Consider the following 23,727-nt stretch of genomic DNA (forward strand, 5'->3'; position numbering starts at 1 on the left):
GCTTGTCTGCATAACAAGCACGCTAACACTTGCTTACGTTACATTTTTCAGGCAGAATGTGGTGTGACTGCATTTCAAACTGGATTTTTTTTTTTTTTTAAGAAATTATTTTTCCATTTTTTTGGGAGGTTTTATGCAAATCTTTAACTGTGGCAGCATACATTATATGGTTCTTACCTGTGCAAAGCACAAATGATCAAAGGCAGTGGTGTAAATAATTGACACTTTCTGAAGTACAAGCAAATATTCTAAGTGTTTTTCTCATGATGCAATGTATTATGATTTGTTTGGCACAGCTTGTACTGTCCTAAAGTCGACACTAGGAGTCGCTGGCCCCTCTGCAGATTTCCCATTGAGGTGATGCGCCATATTGGCAATCTCCTCCATCTCGCCAAACGTCGAGCATGCATGCCTCTAACCGGTTACTGAGGAGACATCTATAAATATTTACAGCCACCTGTGAACCCACGCAACAAACCATGGAGGCTGTCAAAGCCTTTAACAACGAGGTTTGTTTGAAATTATTATGTTTTTCCCTCTTTAAAGTGACCATTCTTTTCACGTTTCAATGCTGGCTAGTTAGCTCACGTTAGCATCATTAAAAGAGAAAGGGGGTCAGTTTCGGCGGAGGCCGCGTCTGTGCACAACAATACAGCGAATACAATACGTTTTAAAGTTGTTCGGTGTTTCCATTCGCGTAAAGTATACACATTATAGCGGTGAATAAAATGCTTTTCTTGGCACATACTATATAAGGTTGCCAGTTCACGAGTTAATATTAACTAGCGCGCTGTTAGGCTAGCAGCTAGGAGCTAGCCACATTTGAGCTAAACCGCCCTAGTTGCGTGGTAACTTGATGTGATAGTTAACCATTACAGACGGGGGCAGTGTATCCACTACCACGTAACCAGGCTATTTTAATGCTGACTTAACTATGTTGTTGTGTGCAGTCGCAAATTATTTGTATGCCTTAAGATAACGTAGCATGTTTATGTGGAAGCTATGTTAGTAGCTCAGCCATATTTTGCCTGCAGTGGACATTTGTCTCCAGGCATAGTCGTTGATGGCGCTGGCATCACTGTCCACTCACGTTCAGCACTCATTTATAGTATACAATCGACAGGAATGATGGATTGTTCTAAATTGCCGTAGAACATCGACTATAGACGTACATTCTCACATCGCGAGCTAAATATCTACCTGGTTCAATATAAGTCAAATGTTGCAAATGCACAAAGTTAGTACATAAAAGGGAGGATGCTCTGGACTTCTGTTTGTTCATGTACTCTTTGAATAAAAAGCCAGTGTTGTGCTATTGTGTGACAAGATGTCCTCTCGTCTCATTTCGTCTTTCAGCTGTACTCGTTGAACGAGTACAAGCCGCCCATCTCCAAGGCCAAGATGACTCAGATCACCAAGTCTGGAATCAAGGCTATAAAAGTAAGTACTGTAAAATGATGGGGACGGTAATGGGGAATAAAGAAATGGTCATGAAAAGGGAAGTCTTCAATTCTTATGTTCGGATAATGGCTGCCATGTCTCCAAATGTGTCTTTTTTTTTTCCTCAAAATCCTCTGCAAGAATGTAAACAAATATGGAGTAGATGGACTGTTTATTTCCCCCCAAATAGTACATTCCAGCTGTAAATGCAGTTGATTACATCAAATGGATTGGAACATTTTAACAATTACAATTTCATTAACTGTTTATTGGTGGTTGCTTAAATGAAATTATGAATAGAAATCTAAGTACATTGCCTATTCGCAAGCTGCTGATCAGCACCTTATGTTACATTCTGTTACCGCTCAAAATACTTATATTTATGCATATGGAGTCTTGTACGAGTTTGGAAAAGGCCTGGTCTAACTTTGATTCCCAATCATTGTCCTTTAGTTGATGAAATCAAATCTGTAAAGTCTTTACACAGAAATCTTGTGTATCACCAGCTTTTTGTCAGCGGGCACAAATATTGCAGGCAGCAAGAGAGCATTGTTAGTGAAAGGAATCTTAATGATACAGGCAAGTCCACACATGTTGGCAAAATGCATGAAAACATACCTAATATAGGTCTTTGGTAGCTGTTAATTTCTATACAGTACAAATGTGTAGAGTATTGGGGTGCTTTCATACCTAGCTGCTTGTTAAACCAGTAGTTTTTCTCCCCTAGATCGGCTCTAATGGGCCATTCCGGCAATAATCAACCGGGCTGCAACCACCTAGAGACGGTGGTTGCAATCGCAGTTGTTTGCAGTAGTATGCAGCTGCATTTACCCACAAACCGGTACAACCAACAGCACTATTGCAACAGTTTCACTGCCAGAAACCACTTTGGTAAACAGAGTTCGAGTCTAGGCTTATAAAGAGACTTTATAACCAAGCAGCTTACCTGATGCGTCTTCAGAATACAAAGTGTCCAGTGAATAGGTCATTATATGCCCACAGAGCATGTCTCCTCCTCCTGAGGTGCCTGGATGCAGCAACAGTGCGTCTTATCACCAGATATATGGCATTGATTTCTCTGCACAGCCTAGTTGCTCATGAGCATTTCCAGTGTTTTAGTATACTGTACATACTGAATACTGGTACATCACCATCCAGAGAATGGCAAATGTCCCATAAAATCCTGACTAATCACAAACCTCTAGACTGCAGCGTGAACACGGATCAAACTAAAGTGGAGTGCATCATTGTAACATATTATTCTGAATTGAACAGCCATGAAAGCACCCTTAAATCATAAATATTGGCATTGCTGTGACATTTCTTACCAAGGGCAAATGAAGTAGATGTAGCTGTGGAAAATTGAAAAACGGTAGTACTTGGGTTTTTTTAATACCTCTTATCAAAGTTCCGCTGCAGTGTATGTACTTAAACCAAGTTGTGGACGATATCAAATGTAGGACTCAAGAGTCTGGTGGTACAAAAGATCCTTGTTTTGAACAACGTTTTGCAACGGGAGTATAAAAATATTGTTAGCTGTACCGTTTTTACTTTTCAATCTGCAAATGTTTGAAATGACTGTAGTAATGGATTTGTTTTGTATCACAATAAGCCTTGACATTGACAGTCTGCTAGCATTGCGAAATCCAAGCTGCTAAATTGATTTTCAGCCGTTATTCATTGAATTAACACTTGTGCTTTTCCCATGGTGACATGTCAGATCTTAATCTTTTCTAACATTTCACTTACTGAATTGTTAAAAAATACATTTGACTCCACTGATGTGAAATTGATCGATTTGGAGGCCGTGCTGGACACTAGGTCAGAGATGACATGCATGTCATTTGTATAAGACCCATCAGTGGATTTGTTAGCAGGAAAGAGGGATTTTAAAACGGAAAGAAAGACGCTGTTGTAATAGTACCAGACCCAATCAATTACAGCACTGTCTGCCGCAACGGTAGCTTCAGGCTGCTGTCAGTGCCAACAGTAGATTCTCTTTAACCTCTTGTAAAATATTTAACGTTGTTGACGCTACTTGCAAGTTATCTCCTTGTAGAGGCTCCTCATCTGAGGGAAAATTCATGTTTTAATTCTACGAGCTATCCTATCTTCTTGTGTAACAATAGCTGACCATGAACCAAGTGTAGTTGATAAGTATAATTTGTTCCTCCTTTTATTTCCTATCAAATTCCTGAATGAGAAGTACTGTGAGACTTATTCATGCAGTCAGAACTGGATCATTTGTTGCTAATATGTTTCTGGAAAATCAGTTGAGCCGTGGATAATTTTGTAACACATTTTGTTCTTAGCTGGAAGAAAAGTGTCAGTGGGGAATGTGGCCATTTTTAGTCTTTTTTTATGTGGTCTTAAAAAGATGAACACCAAGCCTCCCCCATTTAATCACATTATATACACCCTTTTTGACAGAAAGACCCTTTCTCTTAATGTCTCGTGTTATTTAATAGACATTAAACTAATGGGCGATCAGTCTTATTCTCTCATTGAGAAGTCTCATTGTTTTTTTTCTGGGATGCTAGACCAAGTACATATAATTACTTTGTTCTTATAACGTGATAAGTCATTAGTCATAGACCATAACTAGCAAGGTCTTCACTCCGTAATGATGCACATTCTCATGCATCCTTGTCCTGATTGCACTTGTGTTTCTAAAGGAACTGCTGTGCTTTTGGTGTTGCTGTACCTTATGCCACCTGTGAATAACACCTGTTTCCCCTTCCCTCAGCAGCTCTCCCAGCTCCCCCAAAGCACTGAAAGTGAAGCAGGAGGATGGGGTGGAGAGAGTTACAAAGAGATAAGAGAATCCCCTACCAGCTTAGGTAGGAGTATGGGTTGTTTCACTAGGAAGATGGAAGAAGACTAAAATTATATTTTATTCTTTAATTTGCTCCCACACACTCAGAGATGCACAGCTTTTTCCTGTTGCCACTGTGGGCTCCCTCTCTGAATGTCATGTGCTGATTATGAGGCTGGTGTTTACAGTTTTACGGTTCATTTTTATAGTTTGATTGTCTGAAGAGTATTTTGTTTTGGTGTAGTTAAAATACTTCCCCTTTAAGGGTGCTTGGTATTTAGCAGAACATGTTTCTGTGTTTCTATTGTATACTGGAGCGATCATTAGTATTTTTGGAATTGAGAAAGCACATTGACATGTTCTTTTTCTGTTGTAAGACTTTAAACGTAGTTCAGTAATTAAGCTTTCTTTCAATCTAGCAGACATCGCACATACTCTCACAAGCTACTCATGATTTTCAGTTGACTCGGGCTGGTTTAGTTAGGATTGTCTAAGTTGGATATTTTGAGGTGTTTTCCCCAGTCAGACACACTCTTCATTAACATGGAAATGTTATACATGCCCCATGGTTGTCTGTTGCACATCTCATAAACCCAGAATGGTTGTTTTGACAGGAAACACTGTGGTTCGTGAGTCTGCACATTCGGTGTGGATGATTTTGACAATGTTAGATCGTGAAGGATTAGGTGTTGACCTGCCAAAGCAGAGAGGTTGTATATAGGTCACATTCTATCCACTGCTGTTCTATGCTCTTGCACGGACAGTGCAGTGTGAGTTTTTTTCTTTTTTTTTTTCTCAGCCAAATCACATTATTTGCCAGTTTGCTTCGTGTCCACCCTGGAGAAAGAGCGATGGACCAATCTTGGCGAACTACGGGCAGTGATGTGGGTTTCTGCTTGAATTACAGAGTAGTGGAAAGTAGGGCAAACAAAAATGGAAAAGTTGGTTCCTAAAAAGAACTCCACCACCAAGAATATGGTTTGGCTTATAGGCACAAAAGACTGTTAATGGCGCTGTTTGTACAACGGATGTTTGCTGGTCAGAATCCTGAGGAAGAGATCTGTGCATGTGTGCGTCTGTGCAGGAAAGAGAAGAACTGATGCTGATAATAGCCTTTGTCTGAAGTGCAACAAGACTTTTACTCGTGTTAACGCTCGTGTTTAGATTATAGACCATGGTCAGAAATCACAGGGCAGAGATTTCCTCCAGGACAAGGACTGTCGCTGCTTCAGTCTGACAATCTTACTCCTAAAGGCATCGCAGCCCTCTCACAACATGTTTGAAGTTCTTGTTTACCTTTTGAAATTAAAATAGTGAGAGACTTGGTGTATTTCAAGTCTTGCATACTTGCATAAGTTGGAAAAATTGCACAAACTGGTTAAAATTGGTTCAGAAATGTTCTTTGGCCTTTCTTTGAGGATATAGTTTGGTTGCACTGATCATAACTTGCAAAATCACTGATCACTGTTCTGATCTAGTATTTTAGGTTCCTTTTAGTTAGTTTAATTTTTTTATCAGTCCAGATTTGTCATTTAAACATTTAAAAAATATCCAGGAAGGACAGGGCTTTAATTTAATGGAAGATTTTCGTCAGTGTTGAATTTGAAATGCTTCCACATGCTAGGTGGCCTGTTGCATTTATACCCAGTTCATCCTGAACTTGTACAGTAATGTTGCCCTCTTCTCAAATCAGATTTTTCTGTCTTGTGAATTTTACAACAATCAGTAAATTTACATGACAAAATTATTTTGTTAGTCTGACTAAACTTTTAGGATACTTGCCAACACCGCTAGGAGTGTCCTTCAGTTGGATACAAACTTGCCTCGGTGGCAGGTGTATGTGGCACCCCTGAATTTAACCCAGTAATAATAGAAGAAGCTGGTAAAACGGTGACAAAGTGGTGAAGTTCAGGCTCATACTTTTTTGACTGATGAGACCAATTTCACACAACCCTGTCAGGTTAAAATAGGATATTTTCTAGTCAATGGGTGGTTGGACTTGGAAAACGAATAGCCACCAGCTTAAACATAAACTGCCTCATACTAACAAGCTGAAAGGGGCTGTAATGTTGTCTAGTGTAACAGATGCAAATGCATTTCATTCAGTAAATGGATTTCCTGCTAGTGCTTATACACTGGGACAGTAGTCCAGTAAAAATAAGGTCAATTTCACACGCGTAGCAGTTTTGATTCCATCCTGTGGGCATTTGCTGCATGTCATATTTGTCAAACTGAATGAATGTATGTAAACATAGGCAGGGCTCCAAAAAACGTTTTGTTTTTGTTGTGCCCAACATTTTCATTCAGGTGAACTCCAAATTTTTCTCTTTATCACACCGCCACAATGGGGGTCGTCTTATTTTCATTTCCCTTATATGTGAATAAGAATAAGGTTTAGGTAAATGTTTAAATGTCTTTATTTGAAGCACAGTATGTGTGCACACATTGCTTCGCTGGCTGTTTTGTAGTGGTTATATGGTTTCAAACTGAGTCGCTTGTAGAAGTAAAATACCATTAACATCGTTTCCTCGTGCTATTCTTTGATAGAGGCTGCATGTGCTGTGTGTAGAGAGAAGAGGCAGATAAATCATGTTAGTCTGTGTGTGCTTGCGTGTCTGGGTGTATGTAAGAGAAAAAGAACTGTGGGGCAGGGAGATGAATGAACGGAATGCTATGTTGTGTTTTTAAATAGCAGTTGAGGGGAGAATAGAAAGGGAATCAGCACTGACCATAGCAAATTGATCTTCACGCATTGTTCAATGTATCAAACTCTGGAAATTAAACCAAAGAAAAAACTTTGCGCTCCAAAGATTTTTGGGCGTACACTGTATGTATGTGTAAGATGAGATTCATAACACTAGCGCAATGAATAGTCACTTTTTGGGTCAGGCCCTACCTTCTACCACCTTCTTCCACATTGATGCAAATCTAAATAGTTGTAGCTGTAAATGGCCCCAATTAATTGTACTAACCTCAATGCCTCCATGGCCACAACCTCGTTCCTATTCCTTAAATCATTATATTTAAATTTTCATTAATTCTTTTAACTGGTTATTAACTATCAAACTGAAGGTGTCCACCGCAAGTGAGGAAGTTTGCACTCTATTTAAGTCTTGAGTCAAGGGAGTAGAGCTGAAACGATTAATCGATTATTAATCGATTACTAAATTAATCGGCAACTATTTTGATAATCGGTTTGAAGCTTTTTTCATGATTAAAACAAGATTTCTGATTGTTTTAGCTTCTTAAATGTGAATATTTTCTTCGTTTCTTTGCTCCACATAACAAAAAAATCATTAAAACTGAATAATTTTGTCATTGCCAGGTTTGACGAACACGGATCAACGTTTTTTTTAATTTTCTGACATTTTATGGACCAAACGATTAATCGATTAATCGAGAAAATAATCGACAGATTAATCGATTACGAAAATAATCGTCAGTTGCAGCTCTAAAAGGGAGTGTAATGGCAATGAAACTCGCAGTAAACTGATCAAAGTTATGACTTGTTGTCCGTTCATTACTTGGCACGTGTTTCGAAGTGATTCAATGGTAGGAAACCTGGTATTAAACAGGCCCTGGGGCTACATTTTGAAATACTGTAGTATCATTAAGTGCTGACGGTAACAGGGATAGCTTCCTCTGTCTCACAAAGACACTCCTACAGGCGGCGAGAGCCAAGAGCATCATACAGACACAGACCTACTCCAGCCAAGTTGCAGTGGACAGAGATGAACATTCAATGTCTGGTTATATTTCACCAGAGTTTACACTGATAATAGTTGTTACCTAAAGTGCAACAAGAGTTCTGTTTGTAAAGGTGGTAATAAAAGCATGCCAAACATTCAGCTGAAGTGCATCACTTTCAGACGGAGAAATATACACAATGTTCCTCAGACGAGCTCTTAGCATGTCAATTTATTATAACAATATACTTCAAAATAATAACTTTGCTGTTTTTCTTTTGTTTCATTGACTAACAAAGGAGATGGTGATTAATTGAACATTTCAACTTACAACATTACCAGGCTTTACATCTAATTATGGAGTAGGGCATGATAGATTTAATCACGTTATGTGAATTTCTTTTTGTAATTATGGAAAAAGTTGCAAGCCCATAACCACAAGTTCATACAGAATGGCTTTTTTTAGGATAATTTCTTCTTTGGAACAATGATCATGAATTAGAGGCTAATCCCCCACTGCAGCATCTGATGCAGTGCATCTTAACACCGCGTCTGTGGGCACCTGGTCAACTGCAGGTAGCCAGTAAGGCACCTGCAGTTCAGTTCTTCTCTAAATAATAGCAATGATAGAAGTGATGTGGAGCAATTCTGTGTGAATCACGCCACAGCCGGTAGACGTGATGTTCTTTGTGCCTTGAGATATTTGATTAGATTTGATTTGACTGCTAATCACTTCGTAACATTGTTAAGAAAAGTGCTCTATAAATAAAGGTTATTATTGTGATGGAAAGCAGTATAAAGATATTGCTGAGGACACAGACCTGGCTTGTTGATTATGGGTAATTGTTGTGATCAATCGAGTTTAGTCTTGTGCATCGGTACAAAACCCCAGTTGTTTCAATAGTATGTCCAGATTAAGGTGTGTGTGTCAGAAAGTTCTTCTGCTATCTATGCATGTACAAACAAAACTGATACTGATTTTCAAACGAAGGCATTATTGTATGACTTGCAGAAAGTAAAACGTACTCCTGATATAACACAAAATGTTTTCATATGATTTTGTAATACAAAATTGTGATGATTCCTGAGAAGGAAGGATTTCAATATGGTACCTCGCCCCCCATATTATAAATGTTCCACCCCGATCTAGTGCATGTATGCAAGTATGTGGTTTCATTTAAATAATATTAAACCCAGTGATTGTCGACTAGCGTTTTGCCTCAAAATACCCTCCCTGCTCTGAACACATGTGGAAAGTATGGCCCGTTGAAAATGACCCGTATCAACAAATTCACTGCTTTTCATGTATATACATGCACTGAGGTATCCAGATAGTCTAAAAACGGGTGAGAGTACAAATGCATCACAATTTCATTAGAATACTTCTTATTCACAGGGCAACACTTAAGTTATTTAATGATTATGACAGATTAACAATGCATCACAGGTTTTCTTTGAGAACACATGGTGCAATGATCTATAATTATTTAATTTGATGATTTACTGTCAATTGCATTATAAAGGGAAGGTAACTTATTCTTATGGAAACCTGGGTGCTTCTAGCAGTAAAGCTATGCATCTTGTATTTACTTTGAAGTTCCCGTAAAGCAAATGCATAGATTGCCCTCTTAACACGGAATATGAGATAAAATAGTGGCTTAGAATCATGTGAAAAAAGTACAAGTGTCGGTTAAAGAATTATGAAGTCATCTTCATCTTCCTCTTCTTTCTGCTTCTCTATTATGGAGTAAAGAATAAGAATAGAAAAACCCTCAGCTTTGACCCATTCACTTGTTAGTAGCTGCACCTGCTTCTACATTACCGACATTTGTTTGCTAGCAAGTTGAGATGCATTTGTCTTGAAAATGTGTCTACCCTGGATGCACACAGAAAAAGCTCTGCCACGTTATTACAATTCCTCAAAAACCCCAAAATGAAGTAGAACAGAAAGAAGAGCAGACTTGTGGGGCTGCAGATACCACTTACTCACAAGAGGTGTTAAACCAGCTCAGTGTTAGTTTATGGTGTCATTAAACTGTGACCAAATTTATAATGCATTCTTCTTTGTATAATTTGCCAGTGGAGTTGCCACTGGTCATTGTAGTCTCAACTTTCAGTCAATTCAAAGCACATTATCCATAAATGCAGTGCAAAGAGCCCACAGCTGACCTTTGTTTGCCGTTTTGTAAGCAAGTTTGCCTTCCTTGGTAGTTAATTATGAAAGTTCACACTTCTTGTTAAGATGCCCCTGTTCTTGTTCTAAAAATTTGAAATGGCAGATCAGATGATGCTCTGATCATTGGAAAGACATCGACCATTGTGTATAATTTAGTTGACTCAGTGTGTGTGTGTGGGCTCCAGGCTGCCAACGTATCACAACATATCTGGATGAGCTGGGCGGCTGACAATGCATTTGACATTTTCCACCACAGACACTGTGACATATTTCAGCAGGGAAAGCACAGGTGATACTGACAACACGAACACTGGCTCTGTCCCAATTGGCACAGTGTGGAAGTCAGCCTGCTTCCACCCTAAAACTGAAGAAGCTGAACAGAACCCAGCCATTGTTGATTTGACTGTGACATCTGTTATTAATGTCTGTTAAACCCAACCACAGGTTACTCTTAGGATCTTTTTAATTAGCACTTGTCACAACATTTCAAATTCACTGCTTTGATTATCACATTACATTGTGTTAACTCTTTTATTGTTCGGTTTTGAATATGACATGGTAATTGTCGCTTCATTTACTGTGTGCTCCATATTACACACACACACACGCCTGCACTAACTCGACGTTAATGTCAGTACAGAAAACTTGTCAAAGCTGCAGTATCAACAAACGCGCTTTTACCCCCTACTGCATCAGGCTGAGGACTGCCTGTTCTTTTTTTCCCTCTCTAAACTTCAATCAGATTGAAAACACCTTATGGACTTCATGGATTTTCATTCATAGTCACTGGGGATTTATTGTTTTCACGTGTGTGCACATGTGGCCGTCTAACGTAATGCACAGGGTTCTTGTGATTGTTGGGGCAACACAAACGGAGGGACTTGAATGAAAAATAGATTAAATTTAAGTGCTTTGATTTTAAGCTATTTTTGCCTTTACACTTGTTTTTATAGCTTTAAGATTCTACTCGGCTGCTTTTAAAGTAACTCGTTTCCTGCATTTGTGAAGTTATGACAAGACGTGTATTGTCTGCACGTTGAGTAACAAATGTTCATTCCTAATTCATCTTCACTATAATTTAGCCGAAATGTTTAGGATGAGCATGTCACCAAATTTCCAATTCCACCAAAATCACAAGCATCAAACTGGAGTTAAAAACCTATCAACAGTTCAGTCTTGAGGGCCATTATTGTGTCACAATTTGTTAAATTATCAGCATATGTGTTTGATTCTATGACTGCTGTTATTAAGGGGTCTGGTGTCTTTAAGTCTTCAAACTTAACTCAAATTTTGATGTCATTTTCCAGTGTTTTTCCTAATCTGTTTTCCCTGTTAGAAGCTTTTTTATTGGGACTCCTGCAACAGTAAATAATAGAGCATTGTGTTTTGGATTTGCTAATATCCCTTAAACTTAAATGTGATTGCTGCTTTTGTAACTGCCACCAGCTGCTTGACAGACATTTGCTTTGTCACATTTGACCATATATTACTCTATTTCATGATCCCTCTGGCAATGAAATCATGAACTCTGTTTCTTGTCCTCTGACTCCATCTACTGGATGAAAGTAGAACTTGAGCTTTAAAATTGTTAATGTAAACCTACTAGTACAATGTCATAATGGTTGAACTATCCAGTTTTTTTCCCCCATAACTGCTATATTTTACGTTTAAATCCAAATATATGCTGCGGTCATGCGTTTAGTCTCAACGCATGTGGGCTTGCAAAGTCTGCAGGCTGTTATTTTTGTCCACTGTACATGGCAGAAGAAAGATGGTAAACATTTCCAAATCTTTGATAAGCTTTGGCTATGCAGGTTTAAAGGTGCCATAGGTAAGAATGTGGCCAAAAACGGTTACTACATTCAAATTCAAAATACCGAGGTCTTTTAGGTTTGTTTTCTGACGTAACTGGCAACTCGTAGTTGCTCGGCAGCTGAGACTCTACTGACTGCAATGATTGGTAGATGGCGGTAGGTGGCGCCACATGCCAAAACATTATTTCAAAACATAAACATGATTTGCAGTCTGCAAAATATTTTTTTAATGCAAATATTGTCCGTACTGTTGTGGTTGGTGAGTTCAGTTTGTTATATGAACATTATTCCTGTGTCTCTGTGACATATTAGGAGGATTTTATAGCCAGTTGCTTTAGATTTATTACATAATGCACCGTTAAGTGTTTTGAGGCTTTTAACTCCATGGAAGGTGTTGTTGGTAAACAGGACAAGTCTGTATTCACTGCAATTTCTATGTATAACCTATATAATTGTGGCACACTAAAGTCTCACAACAACCCTAACACATTGTTCATTGTGATATTGATTTTAGGGCTTTTAAACACCACCTTTAAAACTGTACACTGCATTCTGCGTCGGTTTATAGATTAACTATAAAGTTTTCCCCATTTCCTAAGCCACAAATAAACATAATCTTGCTGAAAAATTCAATAACAATTTCTGTTTTTGTGATACTCAACTTCAACTCTATGCAGCCTCACTGTTATGACTCAGACTACACCATGTTCTACTAATGTTGTTAGTGCATTCTACTACGGTTTGGTTGGTGAATTATAGATTGGAGACACAACTGTCATAAATAATTAAACGGGCAGACTTCGATCAATCATAACTTGGTGCCTGTAGTACATTGATTTACTGTGGTGTAATAGCCATCTACTCTTTTTAATGTGTTGCTGTTTTTGAAGTCTTCTGAACAATATAAGGATTTGTCCAAGCTTCTCAGGTTTTCAATGTTATTTAATTTAGTTTGTCTGTCCATCTCATTTTATTTTTTGTTTTCCATGTCAACACAATAGAATGCTGAATGTCGCTGCAATGATCCCTGAAAAGTTTGATGCTGTAGAATATTTATGCAACCACCAATGACACATTCAAAATTTAAGAAACCAATTGTTACAACCTTTGCAGTGCCAATTTATTTCCATCATTAAAGACGGAGGCAAACTTGGTCGTCTCTCCTTACTCTTTCTTTACAGTCAGTAATGTATTGTTGGGGTTAAAAAGTGTTAAGTATACAACTTACCCATGTTCTTCTTTACCCTTCTACACTGTAACTAACCTGAGGCGATGCTTTTTAAGTTTCTCCCCAAATGTTGCCGTTAATTCAGGTCGTCTCCAATATATCATTTAAATGATTTCCTTTGCTTCTCTTTCAGTTCTACAAGCATGTCGTCCAGAGTGTAGAGAAGTTCGTACAGAAGGTGAGTTCTATTTTAAATGAGGGTCAAACTAACAATGTGTTGGTGTTATTTTCTTTTTGAACTAAACCCCTAATGTACAAGTGTTAACTGTTCCAAGATTATGCATAAAAGGCCCTAGATGTTTTTATTTCTCACCAGTGTCCTGTTTGTGTGTTACAGTGCAAACCAGAATACAAGGTTCCGGGCTTGTACGTCATCGACTCAATTGTCAGGCAGTCACGACACCAGTTTGGCACAGAGAAGGACGTCTTTGCGCCGCGCTTCAGCAAGAATATCATATCTACGTTTCAGCACCTCTACCGCTGCCCTTCAGATGATAAGGTCAGAACATATTGAATCATTTTTTTGTGTTCCTCTCTATGGCTCTGTGTGTCGTGGTTTAATGAGGCATAATATCTAAATGTGTGTGAGCATCTTTGACCTTTTTTACGACGTTGTCGTCATCCTTGTTATTTTGGGCTACATTTTGCTGGTGTTTTACGTTTCCTTGTTGGTGAATTTCCAGAGTAAGATTGTGCGAGTCCTCAACCTGTGGCAAAAGAATGCTGTCTTCAAGAGTGACATCATCCAACCTCTGTTGGATATGGCGGCTGGGATCGCTCCCCCGAGTGTCACCCCTGTCATGCCGAGCAGTGCTGCCCCGGTCAATAACACTACACCTGGTCAGTCAAAGCACGAACACGTTTAGTGAAACACTCACTGATAATGATGTCAAATGATTTAATTGATATAATCTGAATCTCTGTGCGTTCAGGTACCCCAGCTACTCCAGCCACTCCAGCCAACTTAGTCCAGGGTCTGCCTGACTGGGCCTCCCAGATTACCAACACAGACACTGTTGCAGCTGTGGCACAGATCCTTCAGAGTCCCCAGGGACAGCAGGTTAGAGTTCATGGCCACTCGACATCTCACTCACTAGGCTCTTTGATTGTGGTTTAATATGGCACTGTTCTCTCTAATTGCCTTTGTTGATGAAAAATGGCCAAAGTGACACTGTATTGTCATTTGTAGTTGCAGCAGCTGGTTCAGAGTCTTCAAATGCAGCAGCAGAAACCCCAGCCGTCCCTGCTGCAGGCCTTGGATGCCGGCTTAGTGGTGCAGTTGCAAGCTCTGACGGCACAACTCACCGCTGCTGCCACTGCAAACAGCCTCAACCCCCTGGAGCAGAGGGTCTCCTCTTTTAATAAAGTAAGGCTGGAAACCAGCAGCAAGTTTCCTAATTTTCACACGTCATTGAACGCCTCCTTACATGATTGCATCGTCTTTGCTGCAGAAACTTCTGGGTCCGTTTGACTTTGGGAACGATAACGAACGTGGCGAAGAATCTAAAAAAGACAGTTCGTCATCTCAGTTGTGAGTTTTGTGTGTGTTGTGACTTGGCTTGTTTGAAAAAGTGGTCTCAAATTAATTTATCAACATCTGCCAAGTGCTTGCGTCTTATCAAGCTGTTGATCATTTCCAGGCCCATGGTGTCTGAGCCCATCAACAGCTCCCTTTTCCACCAGTTAGCTGAGCAGATCCAACAACAGAACCTGGAGCAGTTTCAAAAGCAGCTACTGGAGCACCAACAGCACCAGCAGAAGGTAAACCTCACATATGCATTACAGTCATGATTGTACTGCTGTCATATGTTCATGTTTCACTATTAATGTATGCAAGTTCTGTCTTCAGTGAATTTGAACTATTTAAAAAAAATTAGATATCAATGGCTACATTTACACATTTCATGACGTGATTCATAACGGCTCTTACACAGTTTATGTGTATTGTACTAAAGCAGGAGAGGCACTGTTTTCAAAGTCCAGTGGGTTGTAGCACTTATTTTGAAGGACTTTGTCCTCAACAGTTTCACGGATAATAAAACAAAGGACGAACATTTCGGAGTGCTGTGTGAGGGTTGTCCTCACATAAATGATACTACTTTGAAAATGAAGTGGTACTCGGTGATATTTGCATGACAGTAAATCAGAAAGTAAATATTATAGTGCACAAGAGATACTGTTAATTCTAATTCCAAATCTCCATAGTCTTATCTTAAGGCCCAAATGCTCCACAAAAAAATGCAATTTCATAAAAGGCGTGACAAAATATGCTACTCTTGTTCTTTTTTAGGCTATGAGCATTGAAGGGCAGGACTCGATGTATGGGCAGGAAAACTCTGTGACTGCTCAGAGCAGCAGCCAGCCGCAGCTTCCCGAGCCAGAGAACAAGATGGACGACTCCATAGATAACCAGCAGCAGGTATGTTTAGCATTGCCTAAAAACCCCAGCTTTTATAAATCTATATCTTGGCAGTGTTTCTCTAATTAGGTTTGTAAATGAAATGAATGCCCCAAAACAACTGCACAAAGCATTATTGATTGAAATCTATTCCCTAGTCTAATGCTAATCACTGCAGTTCACTGCATTGCCTTCCATTGCTGTGCTGAAATGATAATGGCTTTTTTTTAGGACATGGATCTGGATGAGGGCCCTGATGGAATGGAGGAGGAGAGCTTTGAGGCAGAGGAAAAGAAGTCTGCTAGCAAACGTTCCAGAACACGCTCACGGTCACACTCGAGGTCAGTCCCTCTTATTTCTGAAATCTCATTTTGTTATACATTACTTTATGTGCCTGAAATTTTAATCGTGAAAGAGGCTGAGATTCTTCATTCAGATACTACTGTTTGTGTTGCCCCTGAAGGTCATGAGTATTGTAGTACAAGATAACTTTTAATAATACCTTATTGTGCAAGACTCTTATTATTACCTGTGTTTTTGTCTGTTGACCCTTGAAATAAAAATACAGAATAATTTGTAACAAACGGTGTTGTGAACTTAACTTGACTGTATTTTCAAAAGAAACAGAGACACTTTTACATTGAAAATGACAAAAACGAATTACTGAAAGTAATTCCAAATGCTTTGGTGTCCCGTCTGCAGGTCCCCCAAGAGGAGGCGTTCCAGGTCCCGTTCCGGCTCACGGAAACGCAAGCACCGCAAACGGTCACGCTCGCGCTCCAGAGATCGCAAGAGGAAGTCGTCGCGGTCTTACTCGAGCGAAAGACGTGCCAGAGAGCGAGAGAAGGAGCGGCAGAAGAAAGGCTTGCCCCCCATCAGATCCAAGACTCTAAGTGGTAAGTGGCAGTTTTTGCAGATAGTTGTTGAATAATTAATTGCTAGAATCATGCCAGTAATAATTTTCTTTCCTCCTTTACACTTGCCTAGTGTGCAGTACAACTCTGTGGGTGGGCCAGGTGGACAAAAAAGCAACTCAGCAAGATCTTACCAATCTGTTTGAAGAATTTGGCCAGATTGAATCCATCAATGTAAGTAGGCCCTCTCCCACTGCTAAGCCTCTAATTTAGCATTGGCATGTTTACCAGCTCTTTCATCTCCAAAAGGCTAATAAGCCTCAGTCTGTCATTACCATACTGTGACCTTAAGCTCTAGTTAATCTTTTACTTTTTGTACTCCACAGTACTCTTTTTCTTTGTCTTCATTCTGTTTTACATATACTCCCCAACTCCCTTTTCTTATTATACATTTCTCATTAATTACACATTTCCAGTCAATCTAGACTTGACATGGCCATGACCTGTTGTTCAGCGTTCCCTTGTCCTATGTAACAAATCTGTGTGGTTTTGCAGATGATCCCCCCCAGAGGCTGTGCCTACATCTGTATGGTCCACAGACAGGATGCGTACCGTGCGCGCCAGAAACTCAGCACTGGCTCTTTTAAGATTGGCTCCAAAGTCATCAAGGTGCATATTGCCTTTAGAATTTGATTTATTTGTATTTTCGTCTTCCTTGTGGTTTCGTCTAATGTAATTTTCCAGTCACCTTTGGATGATTCACCCACAGAGATGGCTTAGCTTTCCAGGCACACAGATCCTTGTCTGCTCCCAGAAATGAAAATCGCCGTTTGTTGACCTGTGACTGTGTCTGATTTAGATTGCGTGGGCTCTGAACAAGGGCGTAAAACAGGAGTACAAGCAGTTTTGGGACGTGGACCTGGGTGTTACCTACATACCTTGGGAGAAGGTGAAGCTGGATGATCTGGATGGTTTTGCTGAAGGAGGAATCATTGACCAGGAGACCGTCAATGATGGTGAAAAGAAACAATTACGCTATTTAATCGTAAACACAAACACCATCATGATATGATGCAATGCAGATATCCCTGCACATATAATTCTTGGCATTTGATCACATCAAGAATTTGTTTACTGTCCATTTCAGTTTGTCTTGTTAAAATTCTATCAACAATCCCTTTGAAGAACCCCCTTCTCCTTCCTAATAAGAAGATGAAGACCGAATTAGTGGGGGTGGGAAAAAAGCTTATCTTGACTCTCTAGTCCATGGTTTGAACAGTTGGTGTGTTTCTGCAGAGTGGGAGGCAGCCAAGAATGCTGAGCCAGTGAAGGAAGTTCCAAGTCAGCCAGTAAGCGTAGAGACGACAGCTGTGTCCAACACCCAGACTGAGACCTACAGCCAGCAGGTTACCATGATGCCTGTACAGGTACTGAAACAGTATGGTACACCTCGGCACCCTGTTACGATTCTTCTCGTCTTTTACAATTATGTAATATACTATGCAAGTTTTGCTGTACCTGTGTCTTACATGTTCACACTCTCTCGTGTCTAATCCAGCTGCCAGTCTCCCAGGCTGTTCCCAATGCAGTAGGTTTAGTGCCCCCAAATTTCCCCGTCACCATGAGCATACCCCCTCCAGGTTACGGGCCGCCACCACCCTTCATAAGAGCCAGCTTCAATGCCACACAGCCTCCACCAGGTAAATGATGCAAACAGTGTGATGAAGAAGAAAAATCCAGAGAAATTCACAATCTGACGCACACTTTTCTGTCATGCAGGTTTCATGCAGGCTGCACAGGCGGCCACTACTTGTAAGTATTTATAACATTCTCCTATAACCAACATTTTTAAAATAACAGTGTCATTTTCCATAATTTACTTTGAGATGTTTATTTTGGATTAAATATGTTTCTCTTTTGCTTACCAACAGCTTTGGTGCAGCCTTCATTGGTGAACAGCCAAGAAGCTGTCAAGGAATCCCCATTTAGTGCTATGATCCCACCGACCAGCACCATCCCTGGCAGCTTTATGCCCTCAGCCATCCCTGGGGCTGGAGTATTCAACCCAGTGGGAGTCCAACCTCAGCAAGCTAATAATGAGAAAACGGCTCAGTCTGCAGATGGGTTGGATGCCGCAGAGCTCACACTGCAAGGTGAGGACTTGCTAAATAGAGTTCTAGGGTTTTCCTAGGGTTTTGTTTGTAGTTGTGCTGTAAAATGGTACTTGAGTACACATTTAAAATAAGTATTTCTCATTGTTTTTAATCCCCAGGCATGCAAAATGCAGTCCGCAGTGGGATGGGTCTCCTTGGCATGCATCCTTCTGCTTCCCTCACCCACCCGCTGCATCAGGCTGCTCTGACCGGGCAGAGAATGCCTGGCCTGTTGCCTCTCGATGTGCGACCTAACCTCCTTCAGGCAGGGGCCGCAGCCCGCTTCCCTCTTCTCATGCAGCACGGCCCTGCTGCTGGCCTCCTCGACGGCGCTCTCCAGGCTCAAGCGCGTGCCCGGGCTCCCTTCCCTCAGATGGACCCCTTCAACCGGGCCCCAAATCTTACCAATGAAAACATAGCCAAGAAAGAAGAGGAGTCTTCTTCTGGGGCTGATGAGGGCAAAGACCAGGACTATCGCTTTCCCCCAATGGAGAAGCAGAGCACAGGCCTACTGAGGACCCCTCCACCAGATCACAGGGAGTCCCTCGGAGGTGGAGCAACAGGCAGACCCCCTTTGCTACAGACTCCAGGGGCAGCCAGGTCCAGCCTAGTAGGACGTCTGCAGGCTCTTGCGGGCTTTACTCCTGATAATCGCTGGAACCAAGCCAGGGGGGACTTTGATGAACGAGATGGCATGCGAGGTGGCCCACAAGCTCCTGGTGGTCCTAAAGGCTTCCAGGAGGAGCGACCCACACCTGGGCAGAATTTTCCCAACCGCTTTGACAGCCGTCCTGGGACAGCAGGAGCTCCTGGTCCTCCTGGAAATGCAGGAGCTGCTGGGGGCCCACAGGCCTGGAATCGAAGTGGTGGTGGTGCCCCGGCACCTTTTGACAGTGAACTGCATCAAGACCTAGACGAACGAAGACGCCCGTGGGACAGGCAAAGAGACAGAGATGAAAGAGATTTTGACTTCAGAAGGGAGATGAACGGCAACCGCCACAGCCGTGACAGGGATCGGGAACGGGAGAGGGAGCGTGAGAGGGAAAGAGACAGAGATCGAGGCAGGGATCGCGGCAGGGAGTTTGAACGCGACAGAGACCGTGACAAAGATAGAGACCGTGAGAGGGAACGCGAACGTGGTGGTTGGACACCTCTTCTCCCACTCCCCACACCCCTTCTTCCAACTCCAACTCTCAATCCTAATCTGGCCCTGAACCAAGGCAAATTACTCGGGTCGCTCAAATTAAACCCCCAGATGCAGTCACGTTTCCAGTCTCCCCTCCTGCCTCAAGTTCAGGGCAAGCCTCCCCTCATGGGTTTGAACCAGCCTCTCCCTCCATTTCAGATCAAGACTCCGCCTCCCTCACAGAGCTCTGCACCTGCACCCGAGCCCCAGTCAGAAACTGCAGCTCCATCTGAGACGACGCCTCAAGTGCAGTCGCCTCCCTCAACCCAATCACCTGACCAATCACCCGATAACAAGAGTCAAAGCCCAGTGACTGAGGCTCCCATCCAGGCCCAGTCATCACCATCATCATCATCATCATCACCGCCACAGTCGGAGACCCCTCCTGAATCAGAATCACAATTCCAACCCACAGCCCAGTCCCCCTCCAAATCCACCTCATCTCCAGGCACTGAGACCCCAAACCAAGCCTCACCACTGGTCGAGGCGTCATCCCAGGACTCACCTGTGGCCTTCACGTTAGCCGTCAGCCCCCGTGAAGAGTCGACTCACTCTCTGGAGGAGCAGGAAAGCTCGCCGAAGAATGACGAGGAGTCGCAAGACTCGAGAGAGTCCTCAGTCCAACAGCAGTGGCTCAACGGACCTGGGCTGGACAATAGCAATGTGGCTGAGCCCACACCAGAGGGCTCCCCCGAGCCCTCTCCAGTCCCTTCCTCTGATTCTGTGCACCCAGAAAGTGAACCGGAGCAGCTTGCTTCACCTAAGGACGTAGACAATGAACAGAGTGAGGCCGTGGAGGAAGCTGCGAGTCAGCCAGTGGTAGACACTGTCACAGACACTGAGGGGACATAATCATCACTCAGTAGGTAAAAGATCATTTTGTAAAGTTGTCTCTTCTTCTCTGTACTCATGTCAGCAAAACCCAACACCACTACCACACGGGACATGATGAATACTGACTCCCACCAGTTACTGTCTGATAACCAATAACACATGATTTTATCTCTCACAAATACCAGTGTACTTAAATAGAAAGGCTCGTCAGCTGATTTATTGGTAGAACTTTTGTTTGTATTTTATTTCCTTTTTTAAGTTGTAATGCCCCCCCCCATCCTCCCTTTTTAATAATTTTATCAGATTTTAATCAGTTTTATCAAGTTGCCTGCCAAAATGTTTTAATTGTATACGGTGAAAAATAAGTTTTGACCTTCCTATGGAAGAGAGTAACAAATCCTGGCTGTTCATTAATGGATAAAATCACAGTTAAACACCGCACTTGAAACCGACAGTTGCTGGGCCCCGTTTCTGTCTTCTCTCATTTTAAATTTGCTGCTGCAACGTTTTCAGTGAACGCTTCTCTCGTGTCCTACAATGCTTTCAGTTTTCTTAGCAGAACAAATAGCCGCCTGCGTTCAGTGAGACGAGTACAGCCGCTGTTAATTGGAAAGAAATTATAATTTTTTAATAACGTGAAAACATGAAAATGTTGTATCCTCAGAATAAATGTCTGCAATTTGTTCCTAATAATGCTGCAAAACACACACAGAAAATGACATGCCAGGAGGAAGAAAAAGAAACTGAACAGAGGGATGTTCTCATGTTGGGTGCATATTGTTTTAGTTTGAAATAAACATACTTTGTCTGTTTTAAAAACATATGCTTTAGGACTGTTTTCTGATCCAGGACCAGTGGGGGAAATAAGACTGCGTTAACAGACTTATACACATTGTGTGCTGTCACTGCAGTCGATTTGATGTTCTTGTAACTCAAGTTGCTGCTATACCATCCATCCACAAAGCACTTTGTTGGATGCAACCGTGGGACGTGTAGTTCTTAGTTACTGTATGATGTTTCCCGACGCTTTTTTTGCTCAGTGACTGTTGAGGATGGGATTGTGCCTTTTTGAATGGATTTGTCATTCATGATGCTACCCAACACTACTGTGTGACGTACGCCAGACTGCGCGTGCAACTCGGTGTCAGTCAGCTTTATGAACAGAATGCTACCTGCACAGAAATGACTGGTCTGCTCTTTGAATGGTTGCTGGGCATTTTGTTCAGCACTCGCCCCAGTAAAGAACAATATTTACTCCACTGTTCTGTGCATGCAGGCCTGTAGCCATTTAACCTTCTTGTCTCTCTTGTTCATTTCATACTTGTAGTTCTTTTCTGTCGAGACCATGCTTCTAGAAATCCATAGTCTGCTGTTTTTCCCTCAGACCACATGTCTTATACAGGAGTTGTGATGTTGAAATAAAAATTGAAGGTTCATCAGATTTTTACTGCTCTTAATTGTCATGAATCACAGTTCAGGCCCAATCGGATCAAGTCTTGCAAACACAACACTGTAGTTTCAAATAAGAGAGTATGGATGCTTCGACCAACATCCTTTTTGTACGTTTCTCCCAGTCCCCTATGGTTCCTTCTAATAAAAACACATTTAGATTGTCGTCGGCAACTGTAGAGTCCACCTTAACGCCAGTCCTGAAAAAACCTCCCGAGATGCTGCGTTCAAAGGTCAATTCTGCACTTCAAAAAACCCACAAATATTTATTTTACACCTAAAAATAAAGGTGTAAAAGGTGTGCATCTAAGCGCACATTTCTCACAGGAGGTAGTTCTTGGTAATAATAAAAAAAAGCCACCATCTGGTGCTTGCATCGACAAAACAAGAGGGGAAAGTGGGGTGAAAACAGATGAGGAAGATGCTGAGCCATTTAACTGCCCCCTCCACACACACACACACTTTACCACTTTCCACCCTGCACTGCCAGGGACCTGTTTGCTGCAGCTGGGGAAAGTGCACGCTCAGCACAAAACGGCGCACTTACTCACTGCTGTACTCGCTAGTGCTCCCGAAATACAAACGAGGCGTTTCATTTGTACGTTGTGGTGTCTGTTGACGCCGTTTCAGCTCCTCTGAAGTATTAACAAACCCGCGTCGATCGAGATGAGGCTTTCAAGGAGCTTAAAACGTCCACTTCTTTCTTTCTTTCTTTCATGTGCTCGGTCCATGAATCTCTCTCTCTCGAGTCCAGCCGCCCGTTGACCTCCCCCTCAGAAAGATTTGACAGGCTGATATTTTGAATCAACCGCTATCTGCCGTGAAACACGCAAACGTGCACACCTCGATTCGGCTTTGACTCCTGTGGACGGCAATAAAAATAAATCCTCTCTCTCTCTGCAGAGGCCAGGCCCTTCGCTTATTTATCCGCCGGCAGAAATGAAGGGCACGTTCCCTCCCCAAACAACTGGGAGTATGTTAGAAAATGACATAACCCACGTTTTAAAATGATTTTCAAACATCGCTCAGGGAAGGAAAAATAGCCACAGAGCTGACCTTAAGTCTAATGGAGCGTCTTCGCCAAGCCATTTGATCACTGTCAGTTATTATTCAATAACAAAACCCTTATCCAGCCCCATGGGAACGTTCAAAGCTTGGCCTGACCTTTAGGTGAGGATTACCTCAGCATGGGCTGGGAATAAAAAAAACCGGGAAGCAGCATGGAATAATCATCATCCACTACTGCTTCATACTTCTGTATAGAAGCCCCCTACCCTGCAGAGAGGAAGTCGATTAGTCACTGTTGTTTAAGCTTGAACCAAAAATATCACGATACTCAAACTGGAGACTGAAACAAGACTAGTAGTAGTCGATTTCCACACAGCTCCTGTTGCCTCTGTAATGCCAGTACCGTCTCTGGCCATCGGAGGTCAGTGTTGCACTGCAGCGCTCACCGTGACTGGACAGAGAGGGCCTTGTTGCCTGTGTGTGTGCACACTGGTTTCTTGGAGTGCAGCGTCTTAAAAACTGCAGTGTTCACCTCTCTGTGAAAGATCTTTTCCACACATGAACCCCCTCTCTCCCACCACCCCCCGCCCCTGCTGCCACCCCGCCCATTTCTTTGAGGAAAAACAAATCAACAGGCTCAAGTAAAGAAAAGGGCCGCACACGATTCATCTTCACGGCGCCACCCA

General features: G+C 41.8%; 1 protein-coding gene across 1 annotated transcript; it reads left to right on the plus strand.

The window, feature by feature from the left end:
* The first annotated feature begins 396 nt into the window (after positions 1-396).
* Positions 397-21,864, plus strand: scaf8 (SR-related CTD-associated factor 8). Its single transcript, XM_083908187.1, has 20 exons — positions 397-509; positions 1,357-1,440; positions 13,293-13,337; positions 13,497-13,658; positions 13,843-13,999; positions 14,092-14,219; positions 14,349-14,525; positions 14,611-14,690; positions 14,800-14,920; positions 15,450-15,578; positions 15,789-15,898; positions 16,260-16,453; positions 16,545-16,645; positions 16,967-17,080; positions 17,271-17,427; positions 17,708-17,838; positions 17,970-18,111; positions 18,191-18,223; positions 18,343-18,564; positions 18,684-21,864. The coding sequence occupies exons 1-20, from the start codon at positions 480-482 to the stop codon at positions 20,600-20,602; spliced, it is 4,236 nt and encodes a 1,411-aa protein (XP_083764313.1). The 5' UTR covers positions 397-479; the 3' UTR covers positions 20,603-21,864.
* Positions 21,865-23,727: the final 1,863 nt, after the last annotated feature.

Source organism: Microchirus variegatus (genome assembly GCF_963457635.1).
Source record: "Microchirus variegatus genome assembly, chromosome: 21".
In the NCBI taxonomy this organism is placed as follows: Eukaryota; Metazoa; Chordata; class Actinopteri; order Pleuronectiformes; family Soleidae; genus Microchirus; species Microchirus variegatus.

Coding starts and splice junctions, on each gene's coding strand:
- scaf8 (XM_083908187.1), top strand. CDS start 480: ATGGAGGCTGTCAAAGCCTTTAACAACGAG. Junction 510..1,356: donor TCAAAGCCTTTAACAACGAG/GTTTGTTTGAAA, acceptor TTCGTCTTTCAG/CTGTACTCGTTGAACGAGTA. Junction 18,224..18,342: donor TGCACAGGCGGCCACTACTT/GTAAGTATTTAT, acceptor GCTTACCAACAG/CTTTGGTGCAGCCTTCATTG.